The 23,188-nt window shown below is 39.9% G+C and overlaps 1 protein-coding gene across 12 annotated transcripts in view; it reads right to left on the bottom strand.

Moving 5' to 3' along the window:
* The window catches only part of NFIA (nuclear factor I A), a 360,965-nt gene that overhangs the window by 52,573 nt on the left and 285,204 nt on the right, over window positions 1-23,188 (bottom strand). For 3 of the 12 annotated variants that reach the window (XM_030034253.2, XM_030034252.2, XM_030034251.2), the window contains exons 7-9: window positions 11,874-11,960; window positions 10,765-10,803; window positions 1,815-1,943 (exon numbers count right to left, since the gene is read on the bottom strand). The exons of 4 other annotated variants lie outside the window; for them this stretch is intronic. In XM_030034253.2, coding sequence (XP_029890113.1) covers window positions 1,815-1,943; window positions 10,765-10,803; window positions 11,874-11,960 — 255 coding nt within the window. The remainder of the gene's footprint in view (window positions 1-1,814; window positions 1,944-10,764; window positions 10,804-11,873; window positions 11,961-23,188) is intronic. 5 more of the 12 variants (XM_030034255.2, XM_030034258.2, XM_030034257.2 and 2 more) reach the window with 2 other exon arrangements.

Here is a 23,188-nt window from a genome sequence, read left to right as displayed (position 1 = left end):
GATGATGACACTTAAAGAATCCATGGATGGATTCAGAGGGATTTTTCCTGAAAGTCTACAAGACTTTGTTTGTGAACAAGCATAAAATAGAAGATGCTTCTACATGATGTTACAGAAGAACTGTTTTTGCTTAACCTGTTAGGAACCACGATGACTAGAAACAGTGTTACTTCTTTATGGAGTTAGTAAAGACATCTCCTTCCAAACAAACAGAATTTGGGAACTCCAGTCATTGTATTTGCTCTTTCAAATTCTGACTGTCTTTGAATGTTCTTCTCACATAGCCAATGGATATCCCCCAGTGCACAGAAAAAGTCTTGTTAAAACAGACTGTAGATGAGATTTAAACAAGACCTCACCAGTGATACATTTCCTCTCTCAACCACACAAAAATCCAAAATACGCAGGGTCTAAACAGGGGCAGAGAAAGCCATTCAGTGATCTTAAAAATAAGTGTGAGGTAAAACATAGCTAAATACAGAAAGGGCTATTAACTAATCAATCAACAACTCAAATCTAAAAGGCTGAACTTCTAGAAGACAGGAATTCAGAGTCAGCTGATGTGCACTGAATATAATGTTAATGGAACATTCATATTATTCACACTTATATCACCAATTATCAAAGCTTTTAAAAGAAGATATATTTGCCAGATAGCTCAGATCCAAATTTCAAGGGAAATCTGTATAGAACTTATATGCCTAAATATCTTCTGAGGATCTAGCGTGTCTAAGGGTAATAAATAATTTTTATGGGATTAACCACAACAAATCAAACTACAATAACTAGATTTAACAAAGCACAAAAACCCATTAAGTGCAATTCTGACCTCGCTTCAACTTAGTGTAATTCCACTACTTCACACTGCATCACCTGGACTGCGCAGACAAAGGGGCTCCTCCTGGTTTATGCTGCCCTCAGTAAACCTACACTAAACCAAACAGACATTTCAAAATAATTTCTAGTATGAATTGCTAATATGCCTTTTTATGCTTCACCATTTGACCAATTTCTTAATAATCTTCTCTAAATGAGACAAAATTTCATAGCAGAAAGAAACATGTCATGACCATTCATTCCTATTTTTTTATCTTGCAAAAAGGTTTGTAAGGAGATTCATTCATTTGTGTATATTACTATGCCCAAGTGAGTTCCTTTTCAAATGTGAACTGAGTATTGCATTTAGTTTTCTAGGCTAAATGCAAATGCATCTTTCTAACAAAAATGTATAAGCACATCTAGACCCTGAGGACATCTCTTTTACTTGGAAAGTCAGTCAGAAGAGTAGTGTGAAGAAAACCAGCCAAAGCATTGCAGGAACCAGCTTCAAAGGAGTCCCCTAACAAGGCAGTTCTTCAGCACACTGATACCAACAACACAAGCGCTAAACGACTGTCAGAAACAAAGCCATAGTCCTGGAAGACAGGCATGGTTCGAAGTGAGTGATGGGTCCCTGTCTTGAGCAGTTAGAATGAATCTATGTTGTGAACGGACATAAGCAGAAGACGCTTTCTGTAACAGATTCTGTCCCTTTCCCCACCCTCTTCAAATAAAACCCCAAGCCCCCACAAACCAGCGTTTCCACCTTAGGCACTGTTGAATGGTCATCAGGAGTTTTACCAAACAGCCCAGCCTAGCAAAACCAAACGCAGGTCTTGACAACTAAAACCTCTGGGTTATCAACCTTGTGAAGCAGAGCCTCTCACTGGGTGGGTCACACGTGGCGATGACTTTCCGTGGAAAGGTGCTGGGGTGGACACTGGGTGCCGTGGCTAATGCTTAAGCTGCCTGGGGGCTCTTGGGTTAGGCCTCACCTCTGGGTCCTGTAATGACAGGTCGATGGTGCTGTGTGAAAGCCGTTCCAAGGGAGGAGGTCTGCGAAGGCGAGGGACTGCTGAAACCAGACTTCTCTGACTTCTTTAATGTAGTTGGCGATGGCATTCCTGGCAAGAATGATTGATAAGTGCAATTTAATAATGCTAGGTCATGGAACGACAGCCTATGCATTGTGAAAGTGGGTGCAGAAGCAGCTAGATAAACTTAAAGGACAAATGAAACGGAATACAACAGCAAGCTGAAAGCTCACTTTTATTTGTGGTCTTTTTTGAGGCAGAAGCGGCCATGGTTTGCTCTGAGCAATGAGTACTAAAAGGCAGCCATATTTTTCTTTTAAATCTGAAATATGGATAAGATGCAGCTTATTATTGCTACTGAAACCTACTCTGCTTTATTTTTAGAAATCTGTAATAGCTGGAGCATTTGGATTTTTACAGGCTTTTTATGAGTTCTGTCTTTCACTCACTGGTTTAGTAGATTATTGCAAATGGATCTTTTAAATGTGCTGCACGACTCAAGGCACAACTAGAGAATGAAGTTTTCTGAGTTCAAACTCTGCCTCTCCTTACTCTCTTGACTTCAAAGGTATTTGAAAGTAATATATTTATGTGGTTCCCTTTTGCTTTCAAATTTTTTTAAAGGGTGAATGGTATTTGTGTCTTGATATTAGAAGCCACACTGGAATTATTTCAGAGTTGTTATTATGCCCTTGAACTATATCAAAGGCTTCCAATGAAAATCAGAGTTAAGTTGCCATTGGGTGAAACCTCTCCTGTGGACAGGCAGAAAAGGTGTAATGCTAATATGACCAGTTTGCTATACTGTGTAAGAATAACTCCTGTTGATATCATACCAAGCTCATGGCACCAAAGAAATTAGTGGAATGAATATATTGCAACAGGCTCTTAAAACCTGAGCCTTTTCTGCGTATGATTTATGCTTGGATAAAAGAATATTACAGCATAGACATGAAGAACATGTATGTGTGTCTGTATTATTCTCTATATTTTTATAGTTCTAGAGGCATATGGGTATTCTGATTATCTGCACATACTCTGAAAACACATGATTTCCGGTATATACAGTACATCAGACATTCTGCATATCCCTAGGGATATAGCAACACAAAGGTGCAGAATAGTTGAGGTTTCAGGTGCAAAAACAAAATATCAGATAATGTGGAAGTTGAACTTCCACTAGCAAAGTCATTCAACCTTATTTCCAACTCTGTATTTTATAGAATTTAATTGTTAAAAAGTAAAGAGAGAGGCCTGGACAATATTATCTCTGGACAATATTATTAACTTTATATTTAATAACACTAGTTTTATAGTCCCTGGGATGTTGATTGCAATATGCAGGAGCCTTCTTGTACTTTATGCACTGCACTGTTGGGGTCTTAATGGTTTCAGTGAGGTTTTGCAGTTTATATTTCAGAAAGTTAAATAAAGTAAGGGAATGGTTAGAGTTCCAGCGTTGTACTTGCAGCTTTCTGTCTCAAAACTGTTTGCTACAAGGGTTTGCTGTTGTGGTGGCTTTTTCCTCATAGCAAGAAAGGTTACATACTTAATCTTTTAAAAATAAAAGTTTAGAACTGACAGACTATTGTGTAAGAAAAATACTGGGTTGGTTTTTTTTCATATTGGTCTTAAGGACTTCGGAGTAGGGACAAAAGCAAAAAGAGTTGGTTCAGTTTGGGGGTAAGAGAGGAGAGGAGACTGAACTAAGGTATTTCAATGAAATATTCCAATGCAGCCTGCTGAGTTTCTGCTCAAATGGCATGTTGGGATGTTAACTTGGTTATTGCTCTGTGTTTGAGTGTCCACATTCAGGACAAGGATACTCAAAAGAGTAATGGTGCTGTTGACCCAGATTTCCTTATGATGGAGGAACTGGGGATGGAAACACCAAATGAGTGTCAACCCCAGTCCTAAACACAAAGTCAAGGGTCAGTGGCGATGTTTGTGCTTGGGGAGGGATAGTGGAACTACACTGCTGGCAGCAAGGCCGTGGGTACATCTTCTCTATGCTGGGCTGTGGAAGGGGCTAGGTTTGCCCCCCAGGAAGGTTTTAAGGTAGCAGGCTCCGTCCCTCTAAGTGCAAAATATCATGGACAGGACAAGCGACTATTTATGCACAGGGATTATCACAGTAAAATACGCCTGCTTGCGAGCTGCTCTAACTACAAGGTTGTGCAGCTCTCTTGCGTGGAAACCCAAGGTCCCCCACGCAGCTGACAGTTCCACAGCCCGTGAGCAGAGATCCAGGAGGGGACGTGAGTACCTGTGCCCTGGGCAAGCAACAGAGGTTGTGGAAGGAGTAAGATCTCTAAGTCTGTGCACCGTATGGTTCAGCTGGCTCATGAACTCCCTGCTTTCCCCCGTAACCTCTAGCTGCGTACCCTCTTCAGGGTTATGGGAAAGATAATAAAGCTTCTGAGAAAGTGAAGAAGCTGTTCTTTTACCCCTGTGCTAAAAAACCTGCTTGACTCATCTAAACCATGGTAGGGGGAAGGGGCAGAGAGAACAGTGGAATATGGTTTAAAGCTGTAGCAAGTTCATGTGGTTGTGTCCAAATACTGGAACTTGAGGAGCTACAACAAAGCTCATGAATGACCTTGCGCTGTGGCAATGCTAAGCAGTGTCATGTTCATATAGGGATAGATTTTATAAGGTCGAGGCAGCTGTTTTCATGTGAAAGTAGAGATTTTAATGTAGCACTATGTTGTAAAATTGAGTAGAAAGACAAATTGAAGCACCGATAATTGGTTCCTACTTTTGTTATATTTGTTATCATCATTCTGATTGCCATTATTATCACTACTTTGGTGGGTTTTTTTATGTCAGGGTATTCTGAAATGTATTGGTTTGGAACAGTCCAACTCTACCATGTTTTTATTTTGTTTAAGGTTTGTAATGACACATTTTATTTTGAGTGATCATATCCATCAGATCTCAAGAAAAAAATGGCTGCTTCCTAGTTCAGAAGAATATGCAAACAGGAGCTTAATTACATCACTTAATATTGACCAAGAGAAAGAATAAGACGAGCTTGCCAGCTCATTTCCAAAGCATGTTTTGTCCTTTAAGAGGGGAGGGTATGACAGAAAGTTAGGCAGTGCAAAGCAATTAGCATCATTCACATTTTATGTTGCGCTAGCATGGTGCTCTAGCAGCAAAATTCAAACATTCTTTGAATGGGTTAATAAAAGAAGAAATACAGTCGGCATGCAAGAAAAAGGTTTCCAAGAACAAGCCAAAATATGTCCCATTCTTCTAAATTTATCACAGCCATGTCACATTATCCTTGAGACTGCCAGGAATGTCAATTTTTTTGCAATTTAAAAAAAATATCTCATTTAGCACCATATGTTTGGTTAATGTGCCTGATATATCCTGCGTATTCTTTAGTCCATCCATTTCTAATACTCAATTTCTTTTTTTTCCCCCTTGCTAAGCCATATGTTACAATGCTGGTCATTCTATCGAAGCTTCTTTCAGGAGCTGAGAGCGAGAGCGAGGGAACTCTAGTTTAATCACCCAGAAAAAAATTGAATCTGATACTACAAGTCTCACTCTTAGGTAAGCAGTCTCAACACTTGAGTTAGCATTGTAGGTGCCCGGTGCCTATGAAAATCAGGCCACCTATGAGATGGCATGGTGTATATTAACAACTGTGAGGCAGAAACTGAGATAAATGACTAAATATGGAATTAGGTGTTTAATTATTGGCACCCATGTTTGAGACTCTTGGGCTAGTTTTAAAGGTCTTCTGTTTCATACCTAATGAGTTTTAACACATTTAGAGGTCCCAAGCCTGCAGCTTCCCCTCCTGTGTTGCTCAGGGATGCAGGAAATTAAAAAGTTAAAACTGAAGCTACCCCGGGCAGAGCCCAGGGAGGATGCTGCTGCCTTGCACGGCTTTCCTCAGTATTGTTCCCAAGAGCTAATGAATATTGGGGACCACTGCACTAAAGACCAGATTTCGGCACTTCACATGGCCCCAAGGAAGGGGTAGTGCCAGCTCGTAAGGACACCTCTGAGTCCCGATTCTCCTCTGTCTCCTCTCTGGTGCAGGGCAGCAACAAATTACAATATCCCCCAACCCGTCTCAGCTGCGCTGGCCGGTGAATAGGGAATGGAGCCAAGGATCCTCCCCATTCCCTGCCTCTTTCTATCCATCTGCTCCAAGCAAGGAATAAACAAGAACAGCCAGAACACAACGGCTGGGTAACCCAGGTGGGGTTTAAAAGTGTTTCTTACTATTCTGTGTATAGGACTGTTGTCCAAATCACAGTCACACCTGGCACTTCTAGGAAATACAGATTTCATAATTCAGGTCTGAGTCTCCTCTGAATGTTATTTAGAGTGCAAGAGAAGAAAATCAGACTTAGTCTATTTTCATCTTACGGCAGCTTTTAACTACAGAATAAATGGAAAAGTTAATTGCTAAATAAAAAAGAAAATAAAGGGATTTGTGGCATAAAACACAGATGGAAGTCTGAGTGGGTGTGTTACTTTAACTTAGTGTATGTGTGTTCATGTGATTCTATAAGTGTATGTATGCCAAACATGTATGGTCTTAGCCTGCTCCCATTAACATGAATGCGTTTTTTTCACTGGACAGAGGGAACCAGATCAAAGACCATAATGGTGCTAAATGGAACAAGATGTGTACTTTCATATTTTTTTTCCAAAAGGAAATATTAATTTGACATTGGTTTTTCAGTTAAAAAGAATTTTAATTGCAGTACACAATAAGCAGAAAATTCAGACAACAATAATCTTGAAACTGTTAGCAGCATTATATTTCTATCAAGGAATCTGTGTGCCTTTTCAACATTAGAGCTTTCTGAATTTTCATTAATTTGGCATTTCCCTAAACACACAAGTTATTTTGTTCATTCCACATCATGCATCACACCCTTCTGCTCAATGCATAATGCAAGCGTAAATGGGATCCTTGTCCTTGAGAGACTCTGGTTACTGGAGCCATTGCATGGATGTTGAAGTCCCGCAGTAAGACTTTCCAAAACTCTGCACTTCGCAAACCTCCAGCCCAAGTTTAATCAGTGAATGCACAGGAATACTTCATGTTCCTCATCTTCTAAGGGGCACTGGAGCATTGTGATGGTTTTAATTCCTCTACCTCCTTATGTTTGCCAGTACTAGAAACGCACCACATAAGAGTCTTCCTTGAGTACAGCTAAAGATCTTCAAATTTTCATGTATGAGGCTGATATATATTTAAATGTACCGAAAATGATGCGTGAGAATTGAATGCACAAATCCTTCCCTGAACAAATAAATATCTATGAACCTATTTTCCATATACCTATGCACCTTACTAACAGAGGTACTGAAATTAAGATTAACTTTGATGGAGTGAATGGAGTCACAGCAGTGTAAGAGGAGAACAATTTCCCTTCTCTCAGAATCTATAGCTATATCTGTATCTATACCTGTATATCCATCCAATTTCACTTGATTAATTACTAACATCATTCTGACTGCACACATCTTAAACAATAACTCCACCTCAAGCTAGCCACATTGGTAGACCAGCTAATACTCATCTCCAAAGACGAGTTTTGGATAATTACCCCAATATTCCCAGTAGCTCTCTGCCACTAGACTCTTGATGGAGATTTATAACAAAAGCTATGGATGAAATATGGTCTGGATCTTCATTCTCAAGGGACACTATGAAAAGGAATCACGGAAGCTCAGATATTACCAGGTGGACCATGAACTCAACAACATGCAGAACAAATAGATGATGCAGAAAAACAAATTGGCTGTTGAAGAAAAAACTGATATATGGGAAGAATTTTTCAAGGAATTTTCATCCATCTATGCAAATTATTCCAGCAATTTCACTGAAATCAGTATCAACAGAAATGCTGATCAACTGCTTCTTTTTCTGGGGAATTTTTAATTTCAAGCTTCTTGAAATTTTGATGGCTATACTACTGTCAGTCATAGTAAGTCTGTTCTACTTAGTGCTGAGCAAACTTTATTTGTCATCAGCTGAGATATGATCACACTAACTGCCATCCATCAGTTTACTGTATTAGTTGCTCCAGTATACACAAAATAAAACGCAGATGGAAAGTCACTCATCCTAATGAAGTGATGAATGAAAGTTCTGAATGGAGACTTGCTACCCTGGTTGCATTCTGAGTTACCATGATCACTGATTAACTACCTGCCAGTGAGTACCTCGCTTCACAAGACTAAATCCAGCTTAATAAACAGTGATTTTACAGAAGAAAAATGAAAGCTCCCCCTCTATCCACTTATCAAACTCCTGCATATGCATCACCAACACACACAACCAGTTTCCTCAGAACTCGACATCTGACAGATCATCAGGAAAACAGAGCTAATCTATCCGTACCCATCAACATCGTATCATAGGTGACTGCCAGATACTTAAGAAGCTATCCAAAAGAAATGTCACAACTCTTTTTCAAGACACTACAAAAGAAATGTTCCAAATAAAATAAAGCAAATGCACGTACAAGTAAATGAGCCAAAGAACTTAATAAAAAGAGATTGATTAAAATGAGGACCAGAATGTTCAAAAAGGACTGAGAGAGAGAGGTGCCAAAGGCGCATTAAATGGATTCAATGGCTTTGGGTTTTAAATGCTTTTGGACTCCTCAGCAATTTTTAGCCAAAAATGATAATTCAAGTTAGAATCAAAATTCTGATGTCACTTAGGAAAAAGAAGGCTGAAATTTCTCCTTTGTAAATGAGCACTGCTCCATTTACAAAGGAGAAATATCAGTTTATACTGATGGAAAATCTTGCCTACAGGATTTTAAAACCGAGCGCTACAATATTCACCATTATTTTAAAATCCTACCCCATTAAAATCTGCCTTAAATTGTGTGGTGCAATGTTCCCACAGAGTGTACTACCTTATCTGTTTGTATCTTATGTTTACAGCATCATCTGGATTGTTTTAGATCTCTTAAGTTAGCCTTCATTCCTGCTTTGTCACCCAAGTGGTTCTTTCAATAACTAATAAACTAGTACTCAACATATTACCAGTTTCTTCAAAATACAATTTTATGAGTTTTATATTTAAAAACTTTAATGGAAGTGTAATAAACAGCAAGATAACAGTTTAATTTTCCCTTTGATTTAATGTTAGTTTCAGTATCATTTTGCATTGTATAAATATATATTGTAATAAGAATAAAAAAAAATTTCTAATGACGTCTTTAGACATCTTGTCTAAAATTCATGACTACATTTGTTTCATTTCAAATGTTGTTTGAGAGTTTTTCAGCATACTTGGCGGATTGAATATAGCAGCAGGGACAAACTGCAGCCATCCATAGGAGAATATACCTTTATGTGGGTGCTTTGGGGATGGAACATCTATAGCTGTAAGGCAAAAAATGCCATCATAAATTTGGATGGCATTTACAAAGCCCTCTAAAAAGTCTTTGCATATGATTATAGCTGAGGTATGATATTTTTGCAAGTAAAAGACCCAGAATAGATTTATGTTTCAACTATATCTTCCTGAGATGCATATGGATGCTAAATTGCAAGTGATACTAAAGGGAATTTTAGTAACTGAAGAGGATGGAGTCAAATTTTCTGGTTGTTTTTTTTTTTTTTTTTTTTTTTTTTTTTTTCCCCCCAAAAATCCTTTGCTCATTATTTGCATGTCATCAAAAGATCATTGGGTATCCAGGCTATATATAACAATGATGGCTGCTAAACGCCGAAGGCATGAGATGGAGATGGGTAAATATGCAGATTTTTTCGACCTGTGACCTCAGTTACTGCATGGTAATGTTCTTAAATGACTTTTATGATGACACGACTAAGTTTGGTGTTAATATTGGTTTTGAAGACTTAATTGGTATACACTGCCGTTGAACATATGTTTTAATTAATAAAAGAGCTGTCGTCAGGATTGAAAATAACTCAGGTAATTTACCATGTACTGTAAAGTCACCTGATTTCTGCACAATTTGAGGTGAAGAGTTTATACATTATTCCAAAGAAAGAAAGAAAGAGTTGCAAACTGAATTCATGTGCATCGTACCAAACTGAAATGGATTTATAATTTGACAGGTCAAGAGTGTACTCATGGAACTGTTATGTATTGCTATCCAGCGGTTCTTGGTATTTTTACCATATGACTGCCTAGGTTTGACAGTCACAGGACTGAACAGTCATCTCGTTTCTCCGTAACACAAAAAATAATTTGTAGCTGACCTACGGCTGCTGTGCTCTTTTACTGGAAAGTGTCCATTGCCAGTCGTACGCTGGTGAGCGCCCGCTGGAATGGCACTGCGGACCTGCCACCGGCAGCTCCTGGGGGAGGCTTGGCAGAGACTTAAACTCCCAGGCAGCAGGGACTTAAACTTGCTTTCCAGCAGATCGGCTCTCAGGCAGGTGATATCAGATAGGTGAAATCGGCCTCATTTTTCTGCATTCCCAGTGGGTTTAGCATTCTGGGAGGAACAAAGAATCCCCCTGGAAAAAAAAAAAATCTTCCCATCGCAGAGAAGACAGAGCACAGCAGTTTGGCTTTGGCATCGTTTCCAGAGGAGCCGTGTATGACCATGCCGCCCGCAGGTCTGCTTGTGTGATCTGCCCAACACCTCTCTCATCTACTGAGCAATTTAAAACACATCTGACAGAGAGGCAGAGGGCTCGCAGGGAAAAAGGGGAAAAGTCCCTGTAAGTTTCATGAGAACAGGCATGGGAAGGGCAGAGGTAACATGTAAGTGCTCTCTCCAGTGCTGTCACTCTCGCAAAGTGGCTGGCACGAGCTCTCTCCTTACTAGGCACTGGAGAACCCACACAAGAGGGACACCTGGTACATCCCCCCAACCAACACAAAAGGTCTATGCACCGAGAACAAGAGCATTGGCATTGTTTGAATAAGCACACCCACCATGTAGTGCTCCGCGGTGTTCGGGGTTTCTTAGATATCCTAATTTTATAAAAGAAAGTAAAAGAAGAAAAAAGAAACAAGGTGAGAGAGAACACTATCATATTTTGTAGCAAGCAGGATACTGTGTGAAATCTTGGCCCAGTGAAGTGATAAAGGGGAAGCTTTCAGTTTGCTTAAGGGAAAACTTACAAGCAAATAGCAAAACTACCAAAATACCACATTGCAGAAAATGGGTGCATTTAGGTTCAATTAAGCTGTAAAAAGGAAAATGGCACTTTAGCTTACAAAAATGAAGGGACAGAGGGAGCTATCAGAAGCAACTTTACAAGATTTGTATGCATGAGGATGCTGCTTCACTGGACCAAGAAAACTACAGTATGGGACAGGATTTTTCTTTTATTAGACACTTTGCTAGATAGCTTTGTCGAACCTCAGAAACTGCTGCTCTGGCATTATGAAATAATCCTACATAACTTGATCTCATGAGCTTAGGAACACAGAGAAATAGCCATGCCAAATCAGATTACAGGGATCCACCTAGCCCAGTATCCTCTCTCTGACAGTGGTAACTAATGGATGCCTAGAAAAGAGTAAAATAAAAGACCAGGGAAAGCATACAGTGATAATTCTCCAAAATACTCTCCCAGACTCCAATGATTTGTGATTCAAGGACTTCTAGGACAAAGCTGATATCATGGTATTGAAGATACTCGAATCCAAATGCACAGATTTACACCCCCCTCCTCCCCTTTTTTGGATTTCTACCCCCATGAGAGTTCTACTAGTCACACAAAAAAGGTTTCACAGTTTGGTGCTGGCAAGTCCAGTGTTCTTGCCACTAACTCTGAATAAGCTAACAGCTTTCAAGCCCAATGATGTTATGTGTATAAGAGCATCCAACACTTTTTCCTACGTAAAAAAGTGACATGTGTGCTGAGGTGCTCTAAGTGTATATACTTTGGGAGATTTTTTTTATATATATATATATATATATATATTTTTCTTTTTTTTTTAAATCAAGAATCTGGCTGTAAATTGATATTAACATTTTTCAGTATATGTGTAAAACACATGTTTCAGAAGAATAGAAGAGAGAAACTGTCACTCACTGGGAAGCTTTAGAGCTATCTGGCTCCCTGGGAAACTGCATGCAACTATTCTGGTGTCCAAGGGTTTGACCAGTGAGTTTCCTCTTCCTGCAAAGAATGAATGCAGAAGTAACAGAAAGTCTGAGGGGGAAGATTTTAGTAAATGGCTAAAGATACTCCTATTCTGCCCACTCCAGCAGGTAGGAAGCAGGTGGTGGTGGTGGAAGAAAAAGGGTAGGAAAGGAGAAACGCCTAACTTCCCCTCCCAGCAGCTGGCACAGGGGAAGGGCAGGAGGCGAACCTAGGAGAGACTCACACACTCACAGCTCAGCCCTCTGAAATCCCTTTGTGATGCTGCATTGATATGCAACGATGCCGACAGGTCATCGCAGTCCCAGCACTGCCACACAATGTCAGGACGTTCTGCTCTGATTATCTGGGGTCTTGCTGTGACTCCCTTTCAGGATGGAGCATGGCTCACCGGCACTTGGTGATTGAAACTTAGCACACTGGGGTGGCGTAGCTTCATTAATGCTGCTACCAGTAACATAAAAATCCCGTCTGCCCAGACAGGAACAGTGACTTCTTAAGCATCATGCTTATTTTACTATCCGCTTTTCAGGGGAGTTTTTCTGAAGTTTTAATTTTCTAATTGAATTGGTGCCTATATGTGAAATTTTTACTTCATTTATAAAAAGAATCAGTAAAAGTAAGGGTCTTAAAAAAACCCAAACAACAACTTATCCTTATATTTTTGAAGGGATATTGACTTTGTAAGAATCTAAAGGCAGGAGTGATAAATTAGGGAGTCCCTATAACTTTACTTAAAGCAAAAATTAGAAAGTGATCGAAAAGTTTTATAGAGGAGAGCAGAAATATAATTTTAAGCCTCTTAAAATTGCCTGAACTGTGAAATCAAGTAATGAACACTAGAAAAAGATCTGTCAGCTGGAATCAAAGCTTAGACTAGTCAGCATTTTCTTCCTAAACCTTATTATGGCAAAGATTTTTCATCTCTGCACTCTGTTCATCCCAACAAATAAACTGACTTGACCTCCACCTGTTACTCAGTGAAGTCCGCTGTCATCTTTGACTAAACCCTATTCTTTCCCTTCAAAGCCCTCTGCACCACTGAGAAGGTGGGAAGACACAGCTGTGCACTGATTCAGGTTGATACCAGTACATAACCAGACAGCATTTCACAGTACAAATTACAAGCAACAGAGGAAGAAAAAAAAAAAATGTAGTGCCAATGAATTCTGGAAGGGGGCAACATTTTTCATCAATTTAACAATGAGATTTTCATAGAAAGAAGTTCTTTTTTTGTGTGATATTATGAACTAGCATTTGAGGCAAGAAACATTTTGCTTATGCCATAACAATGAACCTGTGCTAGCACCACATAGGAAGAAGTGAAGAACATAATGGAAGCTATTTGTGTTTCTTTTATATTTCATAAGTTGAATGCATTAACTGTTTCAAAGAGGTTCAGCTCCAAATGCATGTAGGTTTCTAGACTTAGAAACAAGTCACAGCTATATAATGTAACATTGCTAAATAAAAAAAAAAATAGTATTATGGAACATAGAACAGCAAGATATGTCATGAGGAAAACTGTATAGCTATAGCAGTCATTTCTTCAAATATATCATTACGACAAAACCACGTAAGAAGCTTTCTAATACAACGACATATCAGAAAAAGCCATTTCATATAAAGTTGGACTTCTCTGGGTGATTAATGCTACGTTCAACAAAGGAGACAGTGTCTGTCTAATTACATTAAATACTTATCTTCTAGGGATTGGCAGGGTGTTTCTGCTCAATGTCACTTTTCATGACAATGTAATGATAGATCCGTTTACTTACCAGTGCCATTAGCAAAAATTGTACTGTTTTCTCAACTGCCCTCATATCACGAAAATATTTGATTAACACACTGTAGCTTATCTAATACTCTAAGCAACATATTCTGCATAGTTTTCTCTCTATTAAAAGAACAAGATTACAGCTTGTAAAATTTTTATTGCACTCACACAAAAATAAATGAATAATGTGTGATATAGTTCAAGTATCTTACTAGTTCACAAAACAGGTTTAGTTGATTTAAAATATTAACTTGTACTTAAAATATTAAGATTTTCGGGGAAACAAGCAAACAAACAAAGTCATTACTCTGAAGCACTACTTCCCATCCAGTCTTTAGTTATTATTTCCTTTTCATTTCAGCATTTCAGCACATCTTTTGAAACTTTTAATACCATAGGAAAAAAAAAAAAGCTTTCATTCCTTTGCTGAAAAATAGATATGGCCATCTCCCAAGTCTTTAAAATTCACCACATCGTGAACTGACTCTTCAGAGTCATGCTACTGTGCCAACATACAAAGAACAATAAACCTCTGGAAGAATGTACACAGCAAAGGCAGTTTATATAGTAATAAGATAATTTCATAAACCTATATTGAAGAGAAAGGCTGTGATGTAACATTCTAGCAGTATATATCAGCTACCTGATATTTACTAACAAGGTTAAACTACTATCTGTTTGTCTCAGCACTCTTCATAATTCATTTTTTAATGGATGGACAGGAAAAGTCAGCAGTGTATGGCACAGATCATTTTAGAAATAGAACAAGACAGCTTACGGCAGTATCTATTTCAAAACATGCTCCATCTTTTCATACGATCACATCAAAAGTCTATACTTAGCAACTACAATACTTCAAATTTACTCATAAAACCTTTGAGGGGTGGATTTCTATTTCTAAGTAAAATAGCAAATTTGAAAAACAAAGAATCCTGAGGAGGTGTCCCTGTCAACTGGTACCATGTATAGTGCATTAGTTCTCATCTTCTTGGTATCTTATGCCTCTGCCGGAGAAGGCACAGGGGAAGCTTCCTTCAGTGAGGAGTTAGGACATCAACCCCATTTTGTTACAGCTCCTCACACTGCCATGAAATGGCAGCAAGAAGATACCCAAATTGACTCGTATTAGGCATAACTTGACACAGCAATGCAGAAACCAAAACTGTCTTTTAAAATCCCGTGCAAGTGATTCTTGCAGCGAGAGAATGACACTGCAGCCAACTGCCACATATGACTCTCCAAATTAATAATGGATTTAGGATATTCATTCCCTGAGCTGCGAGGGTTCGGGGTGTGTCTGCAATTATCTAGATATAAGTCTGACACACATTATCCTTCTATCAATGTCATTTCCCTTAGTAGCCAACAGATTATCAGCAGCTTTGTGATATTCCAGGTGTCAAAGAAGAATTAAAACCACAACAATTGCACAAACAAAGGGACAAAAGACGGGATACGTGTTTCTGAGCCCTGCATATCAATTTAATATGTGCAGCTGACAATGATGCAAATGTCCTCGGGAGAGAGGCAGCAAGATCTGTGCCCAAACATACACACACCACCGTCAGCAAGATGGCAGGGAACAGAAGCAGTAGGATTCCCAGCCCAGGACACATGCCTCAGCAGGCAAAGCAACCCAATGAAACAATCCTCTGGTTGGGGAGAATTTTGGAAGCACCTGATATGGAAAAGGGCCCTAAACAAGCCAGATGGTACTTTTAGCTGGCAGCAGAAAGTAGGAGACAGCCAAAAACATTACAGCATTTCCCCAAGAGGCCAGCAAATCGATTTTTAACCATTTTTTTTTTAAAGTGATGCTATGAATATAAAAAATAATGTTTCTATGCATTTTTAAATCGCTAATTTTATGAATAATACACTTAAGAAGGCAACAACTGGAAGAGATGAGAAAGCAATGGATTTTCACTTTCCCCGGGTGGTTGTATATTTGACATCAGGTTTCTATTCAGTCACTGCCACTGTTTACTCTACATTAAGTGCCAGTTTTTGTTCAGGGTTTTCCACATAGCATTAAAGAGAAAAATCCTGCAAAAGTAGAGAATCATAGAATACCAGGTTGGAAGGGACCCCAAGGATCATCTGGTCCAATCTTTCTTGGCAAAAGCAAGAGAAATAGCACTGTAAAATCACAATAGCACAACAGTTCACAGGACACGGGAGAAATGTTGTTTGTAAGACTGTTTTGCCCTCTTAAAACCTGTCCACCCCAAATTATTGGGTTTCTAGATGATCATTTTTTAACAGAGGGCAAACAATTTATTTAACACTTACAAGTTCCCATTTGGCTAGGGATTTGCATAAGAAATACAGCTGGTTTGGGGATCTTTTAATTTTTAAAATCTCCAAATGGCCAGAATTTGCAATTCCACCTGGATGACAGGACTCTTTTCAGGAATCAATTTAATGTCAGATGTTGAACCTTTACTTTGACAGTCAAAAGTAGCTCCTTGCATATCACGTTTAGATTAGGTGTGGCCAAGCAGTTTTCACTCAAGGAATGGGAGATGTAGGTTGTAAGGACTGAAAGGGCAGAGCGAGGCAGAGGAGTCATGAAACAAGTGCGAATGACCATTACCCTTTGCTTCAAAGATGCACCTCACACCTAGGATTGGCCAAGTTCAGAGGAAGAGTCAGGATGATGCTTTACTTTCATTTGCTGTTATTTTGGTTAACAGTAAAGGCAAGCCCTAAGACAGGGTTAAATCTGGACTACTTCCAAAGTGCTTTCTCCTGTTCAGAGAAAGGTAGTGCATTAGCCTGCTGCATCACAGATAATACTCCTGGAGACAAACGTGGGCTGCTGTAATAAAACGGGATGTTACACTGAGTACAAAGGAAGATAATCCATACATTTATATTTTTCAAATCTCATTGAGTATAAATCCTTACTTTAAAAAAAAAAAAGTATTTCTCGCCTATAGGTGGAACCTAAGACTTTGCCTCCAGCCCTTACTGATATAAAATAGTCCCGTTCTCTTCAAGATTACTGCTCTTGGACATGAGGATTGCAGGTACCATCTCACTTTGCTGGCTTTTGGGAGTTTGAAGATCCGCACGCAAATCCCAGCGAGGCAAATGAAGACTATGCACAAAACAGTAAAACAGCCTATAATTTTCCAGCTAATTTTAGCAACAGGATCTCTTATGTTATGCTTTTTGGTGTATATCACACTAAAAATAGCAGCAACCATTGATGTAAGGGAATAGCAAAAAGGATGATCTCACTAGGACTGCGGGCTGTGCAAGAGCGGTGTGGGCAAGCAGAGCTGGAGGATGCTATGGATTACCTGCTCTCCCCTGAGCAAGATACCAGTGAACTCAGACTAGAACTGTAGCCAGTATCCACACTAGATGAAGATACTGCTGAACTTTAAGTCTTTGTGGAGCTGGAAAATGAAAGAAAATTAATAGTACTTAAACAACATCCCTTATTTAGGCTGCAGTGTCCTTATTACAGTCACTCCAGTGGGGCTCGGCTGTATGGGGTAGCACTGCATTCGTGCCATATGGATTATGGGTCAAGGTTACAGACTACCCACTTTGGGTGAACAACACAGCTGCTATCACAGCACACATACATTCCTGGAGGTATAGGATGGCTCTGCAGCCACTCAGCCAAATTGTTACCTGAGCTAACAGGCTGCTAGACAGATTTCTCTGCTTTCCTATGCTCACTGACTGCTGCGGTCAAAGTGTTGGGGCAGCACTTAACTTGAAAGAAAGGAACCAGGGAATGATTTATTCACTACTTCTGGCAGTAAAAAAAACCACTATGGAGCATCAAGCAAAATGATCAGGCAACGGACAAAAGGAGTGGTTCTTCCTTACACAGCACTGAGTAAAACTGGAACTCGCTGCCATGGGATGTTGTGGGGGCCAAAATAAAGAAAGGGTTAAAAACATCCGAGCACATCTCTGAAAGAATGAAGGCTGTCAAACACAAAGATGCAAGCAGAGCCTCTGGCTCATGAAACCAAGCTGTTTGCTGCCAAAATCCATGAGGCTGTACTCTGAAAAGCATCCCTGGATCACTGTCCTGCTGTTGTATTCTTAAGTGTCCACACCAGCTCTTGTCAGAGACAGCATACTGGGCTAGGTGAGCCTTCAGCCTAGCTGAGAAGAGCCATTTTTTCTTCTCTGTGGGCAGATCCACAGTTTTTGTAGGCTGGAATGTGCCGTACCTGGCAGCTGAGAAACAGGAAAATGAGGTATCCAGCTCAATGAAATTAAGATCTCAGGATTCCTCCTCACTTTGTGCAGAACCAGGGGAACATCTAGAGTCAGCGTGGCAGACACAGTGTGGGAAAGGAAACAAACAAAAGTGATGTAATATGGTCTGCTTCCTGTTCCCGGTCCTGTACCATCTTCTCTCTGTCCCCTAACACCTCTCATTGCACATTTTAACTTTGGGTGAAAATGTTTCCTTTAAAATAAAGCCTGTTTTCTCCTCTAACGCAAAGATCAAAATGCGTGCACGGAGTACAGTAGCCGCACTGTGTGCTACGCAGTGGAGTGATGGTTGTACTGGGAATGTTAATAAACAGTGCCGAGAGCAGAACTTCTGCATAAAAAAAGGGTGTATGTTACATCTCTCCCCCTCTCCCCTGTCTCATGCAATATTTACACAGCTGTGCTTTGTAAAATGTGTAGGGGAGTTTTTTATTATTATTTTTTGGTAATTTATTTACCTAAGATAGGCCAGCATCTGTTTTGCGGTGAGCTTCTTTCACAAAGTTTCACAGTTGCCTTGACTGATGCAAAAGGAGGTCATGGTCCTTACTCAGTGATCCTAAAACCATTTGTTTCAACCACGTTGTCATTCCATTTTGCTAATTTGTGTTCTGCTCTGTGTTTTTGGTTTGTCCTCTGCTTGGAAATGTGCATCCCTTGGGGAACTGATCTGGCTAGGTGAGTATTTTAGTTATCTGTTTTATAAAATGCAGAAGTGCACAGGAATTTGCAATAATATGCATCGTTTACTGGCTCTCAATATGTACTGTATATTGGCTCTGAAGACTACTAATATTTTCCAGCTGCCTCCAAAAAACCAAGAGTTCAATGCAGTCTTTGCAGTGGGTCCCTTCCCATGACTGCCTACACAGGTGATGAAGACTTTTCCTGTGTCCTGAAGAATTAATAAGCCTGAACATTTCTGTACCAGCAGCATACCACAGGAGATAAAATATTGCTTCTGCTTCCCAAACACATTAGAAAAAGCAAGTCTGCTGATCTCAACTGCTAAGACAGCACATGAAAGGAATGCAGTCCATTTCCTAACCAAGATCTAATCTATAGAAGAGTTTATAGATCCAAGTCAACATCCTGAATTGGTCCCAGAAGCAAACAAGAAAACTAGTTCAACTTTTGGAAGACAGGTACAATACTTTCAATGTGTTTAATCTCATTTTGCAATTAAACAGTCCCATGCCACACTATCAGATGATCTTCAAGGATAACTGCATGTTTGACAGACTCCAAATCAGCAAGAAATGCACAGCCATGTTCAAAGAGAGGGTGCTTCTGTCCTTCAGAGCTCACCTCTGAAAAGATGTAGAAAGTGTGTGCTTTTGTCCCAATACCAAGGAAGCTTACAGTTTTCACCTGGTGTCAAAAGTGAAGCACAAACCATATCACTGTCTTTGCTTTACGTGTATATGTTAAACAGAATGAGTGCAGAATACAGCTCAGCCAGCAAGGACATCTGAAGAACGTTAGGTCCACGGACTACCAATACAGCACGCCCATCACAGGAATCCCATTGTCATCAGGAAGCATTGTGCCAGGCTTTGTCAGGGAATAGTTTTCCATGCACTAAATCTTTCCTATCACTCTGAAAAATTATTCAGATGATGCTAATTGTGTGTGGAGCCTGAAATAGCTCAGGTGATCTTACGGTTGTCACAGCACACAGAAGATCTGCTTTTAATTTGGTCATTAAAGTCAGTGAAAATAGTATGTATGGGAGATGCTAGCACCAGGCCAGCCGAAAACACAGCTTTAATTTGATATCTGAAGTGAAACACTTTCTGCATTTTTTAACTCAGAACTCCTACATCTCCATACCCATTTTTAAATGATGCATTTCCTGACATCTGGAATTAGATGCAAGAAGCAGAGCCACAACATTGACTGACCGACTTCTCCGGGACCATACTGGAGGGATGTTTTCCTCAGGGGATTACAGCAAAGCTGAGGCATGTGCTCTAACACTTGCATGGGATTATTAATTTTATTAAAAATGGAAAGTACAGTTTAGGCTGAATCTCAGGGCCAAGTTTCTTGTGTTGTCCAGTGTGTGGAAAAAAAAGGAGCCTTTGAGGGATGTGAAAACATGTAGGACTTTTCAGTCTGAACTGACTTTTCAATCAGTAGTTCTTTCCCCACCTCTAACTTCCTTCCATGATTTTGAGACAGTAACGCCAGCAGCATAGCATGTTGTCACAGGTCTCATGCTACTATGTGAATTGCCAAAGAAAAGCTGAGCTATTGATCCAGTGGTAATTTGCTGTCAAAATGACTGTCTGTTACTGCAAATGAGTAGTGTTAATCATTTGACTTGATGAATGCTATTGCAAAAGACTGACAATGCTCAAAGCACCATTATTGACCTGCTGCATTTTTCCCGGCTCACATTAAATTCTTGATCTCTGCTGGCCTTGACCAATTAGAGTTTAAGTTATCCATTAAGGTGTAGTTCTGGAAAAGTTCTGTTTAAAATAAACAAAAACTTATATTGGTGAGTAACTCATCAACTATGCAGCAGTCTGATTCTGATTGCCTGGCAGAGAAACACACACATTTTGTGCAGTATCTGATAAAAGATCTATAATGTGCTAACACAAACCTATCATGTAGCACCTGTGACTAACAGATTGTGATATCAAAGTCTTGATGCCTAAGTGCTCCTGTAAATGCATTAAACTTTTAGCGGCAGGAACTGTAGACTGCCAGTGACAAGGAGCTGATATGGTATTTCAGTAAAAGTTGATAAGTGTTATTGCTCTTAGAAGAAAAGAAAAATCTTATGTTCTTGAAAACCACTGGGCAGCTTGTGTTTTGATGGGATACTGTAATGCAGAGAGCAGGGATAAGGGAACACACGGACTCTATGAAAACAAAAAGACACTTAAGAAAAGCTCTGTATTCTACAGTAGCTGGAGTTCCTTGAAGTATGCTCCATTGTACACTTGGCTTCGGGCATCTACCTGTTCACCTGAAACCAACTTCTTAGGTGGCAGCATGCACATGGGGCCATGTTTAATTCCATGTACCAGTAATGGAAGCATGCGAGGTAGCACAGGCCCAAGCACGCTCTGCTTCTTGGCTGTGGCAGAACAAGGATGTTGGAAGACTCTGTAAGTGGGGAGAAATGTGGGAAACTGTATAAAGCCTTGGAGATGAGAAGAAGCATGGGTCTGAATGGGAATGGGGAAATGGGGTGAATGGGAGCAGGAGTCTTAGTCACAGTATACAGTCTAACAAAGCTCAGAAAAAGTTCTTCAGAGAAAATGAACAGTGGAAATTTGCATGAACCTGGGAGGCAACAAGTTCTGTCTGCCATACTGCTCATGGCATCTCTTCAGCTTAACAACACAAATTAGCCTTATGAAATTCTCTCTGCTGTAAACCAAAATGTTCCGGCCACCAGAGAAATGTGATCTGTTTCTGACCTCCCATTCGAAGAGCCAAACTATGCCGTGGGCTGGAGGTTTGTCTGGTTGTGAAATGTTCCCACTGTCTTAAGATATTAAGTTCAATGGAGGAAAAAATGGCACTGGTGCCTGCTGATAGCTGTGTCAAGGTATGTAATGAAGCTGCTGCACAAGGCAGGTACGATCTTAATGGCTATGTGAGTGTGCTGTCTGACTTTTCTTTACACACTGAGAATTGGAGGGCAAGACAATGTCACATCTGGGAAATACTGAGTAAATATAATTGGCAGGGATCCTGGATGTAGATCTCCTCTGGTCTAAGGAAAAGGGAAGTTTCCTTGGTTTTGTCTTTCTTAAATGAGTCTATGAGTATCCAAACAGTTCACCTTAAGGAAATTAATGAAGACCATGAAATTCCTGTGTCCAGTTATGATCCAGTGAAAACTGCCCACTACAGCAACTCACTGAAAAGTAGTGCCAGAGAATGATTTGATATTGAATACTCTAGGTCTGAAGTTGAATGTCTTCCCAGTAAAAAGGGATTATTTTTCTATTCCTTATTTTGTATAATACATGGTTCTCATGTTTTTCATCATATTTTCTACAGTCATTGGCAGTAATGTAGCACAACCATTGGAAATTTCTCTGAGCTCTGAGTTAGTGTGTGGCGTCAAGTCTTTTGATAAGCCCATAGACCTTTTGCCTGAGGACAGATCAGATGCACTCTGCATCACTGATGCTGGGACATACTATACATATTTTTATCTTCTGGGTAGTGCCAGGCAACAACTGTGTTTAGGGCATAAAGAATGCATAAAGAACACAATCTAGGATCTCCCTTATACCACTTTCTCTGGCATTTCCAAGATATAATTCCAAACAGACTTTGAAAACAAACTCTTGTGGTCATCTGATCTATGCCTGAATGAGTATTTCTGATGTGCAAGGCATAAATAAAAGTTTCTCAGTAAATATGGAGAAGAAGTTTTCTTGCATGCTGAGAATCTGCCAAGAAGAAAGCCCATGCCAGATTTAAGAAAAGCATTATTGAAACAAGAGTTTGGACCAGTTGCCTGCATGTGGTTGTTCCATAACCAGCAATGGGGAGAGACGGTACTATTAAGTTAGGGGTCACTGTCATTGCAAGGGAAATACTCCAAATAGGAGTTGCAGCTCCTCAGCTGCATAGAAATTGCTCAGAAATCATTTTCAGACAGTCCCATAGATGGTGACATGAGAACAAGCAGCACTAGCCCGAGTGGTGTAGTGAGCAATCATGAGGCTGACTTTAATAGCATCTTTACTACCAAAGACGTGTCCAGCAGTCTAACAGGGAGCTCTCTAGCTTACTGCAGGTTCATATAATATTATCAACTTCATGAGCTCCTGGAACTGTAAATATGTCTTTCAGTCATGCAGTGAAAGTGTTATTACTAATTCCTTAAGGTTTTTTGCACTGAAAGTCTCATTTGGTTCCTGGGGTTTTCAAGGTGAAGACACAGAAGAGCCTAGCACAGCTTGACCTGCAGCAGAACAGCCAGGCTGGAGCTGGGGCAAGGGAAAGTGGATGACCACGGTATGAAAAGCCCCATCAGTCTTTCAGTGGAAGAAGGACCACAGAGCTCTACCTATTTTGCAAATGGTTGCAGTGCTGTAAGTTGGTCAAGACCACAACTGAAGCAGAACTAATTGTCCCTTCAGATATCTCAAGAAGTGCAAGGAGTACAAATATGTACCTTTCCTGGGATTACTGTCCTCTGGGGACCAAACTAACTTGTGGAAATACAAGCACCAGG

Source organism: Aquila chrysaetos, chromosome 12, assembly GCF_900496995.4.
Source record: "Aquila chrysaetos chrysaetos chromosome 12, bAquChr1.4, whole genome shotgun sequence".
Classification (NCBI taxonomy): Eukaryota; Metazoa; Chordata; class Aves; order Accipitriformes; family Accipitridae; genus Aquila; species Aquila chrysaetos.
The sequence above is the reverse complement of the archived record's forward strand: the minus strand, read 5'-3'. Positions and strand labels throughout refer to the sequence as shown.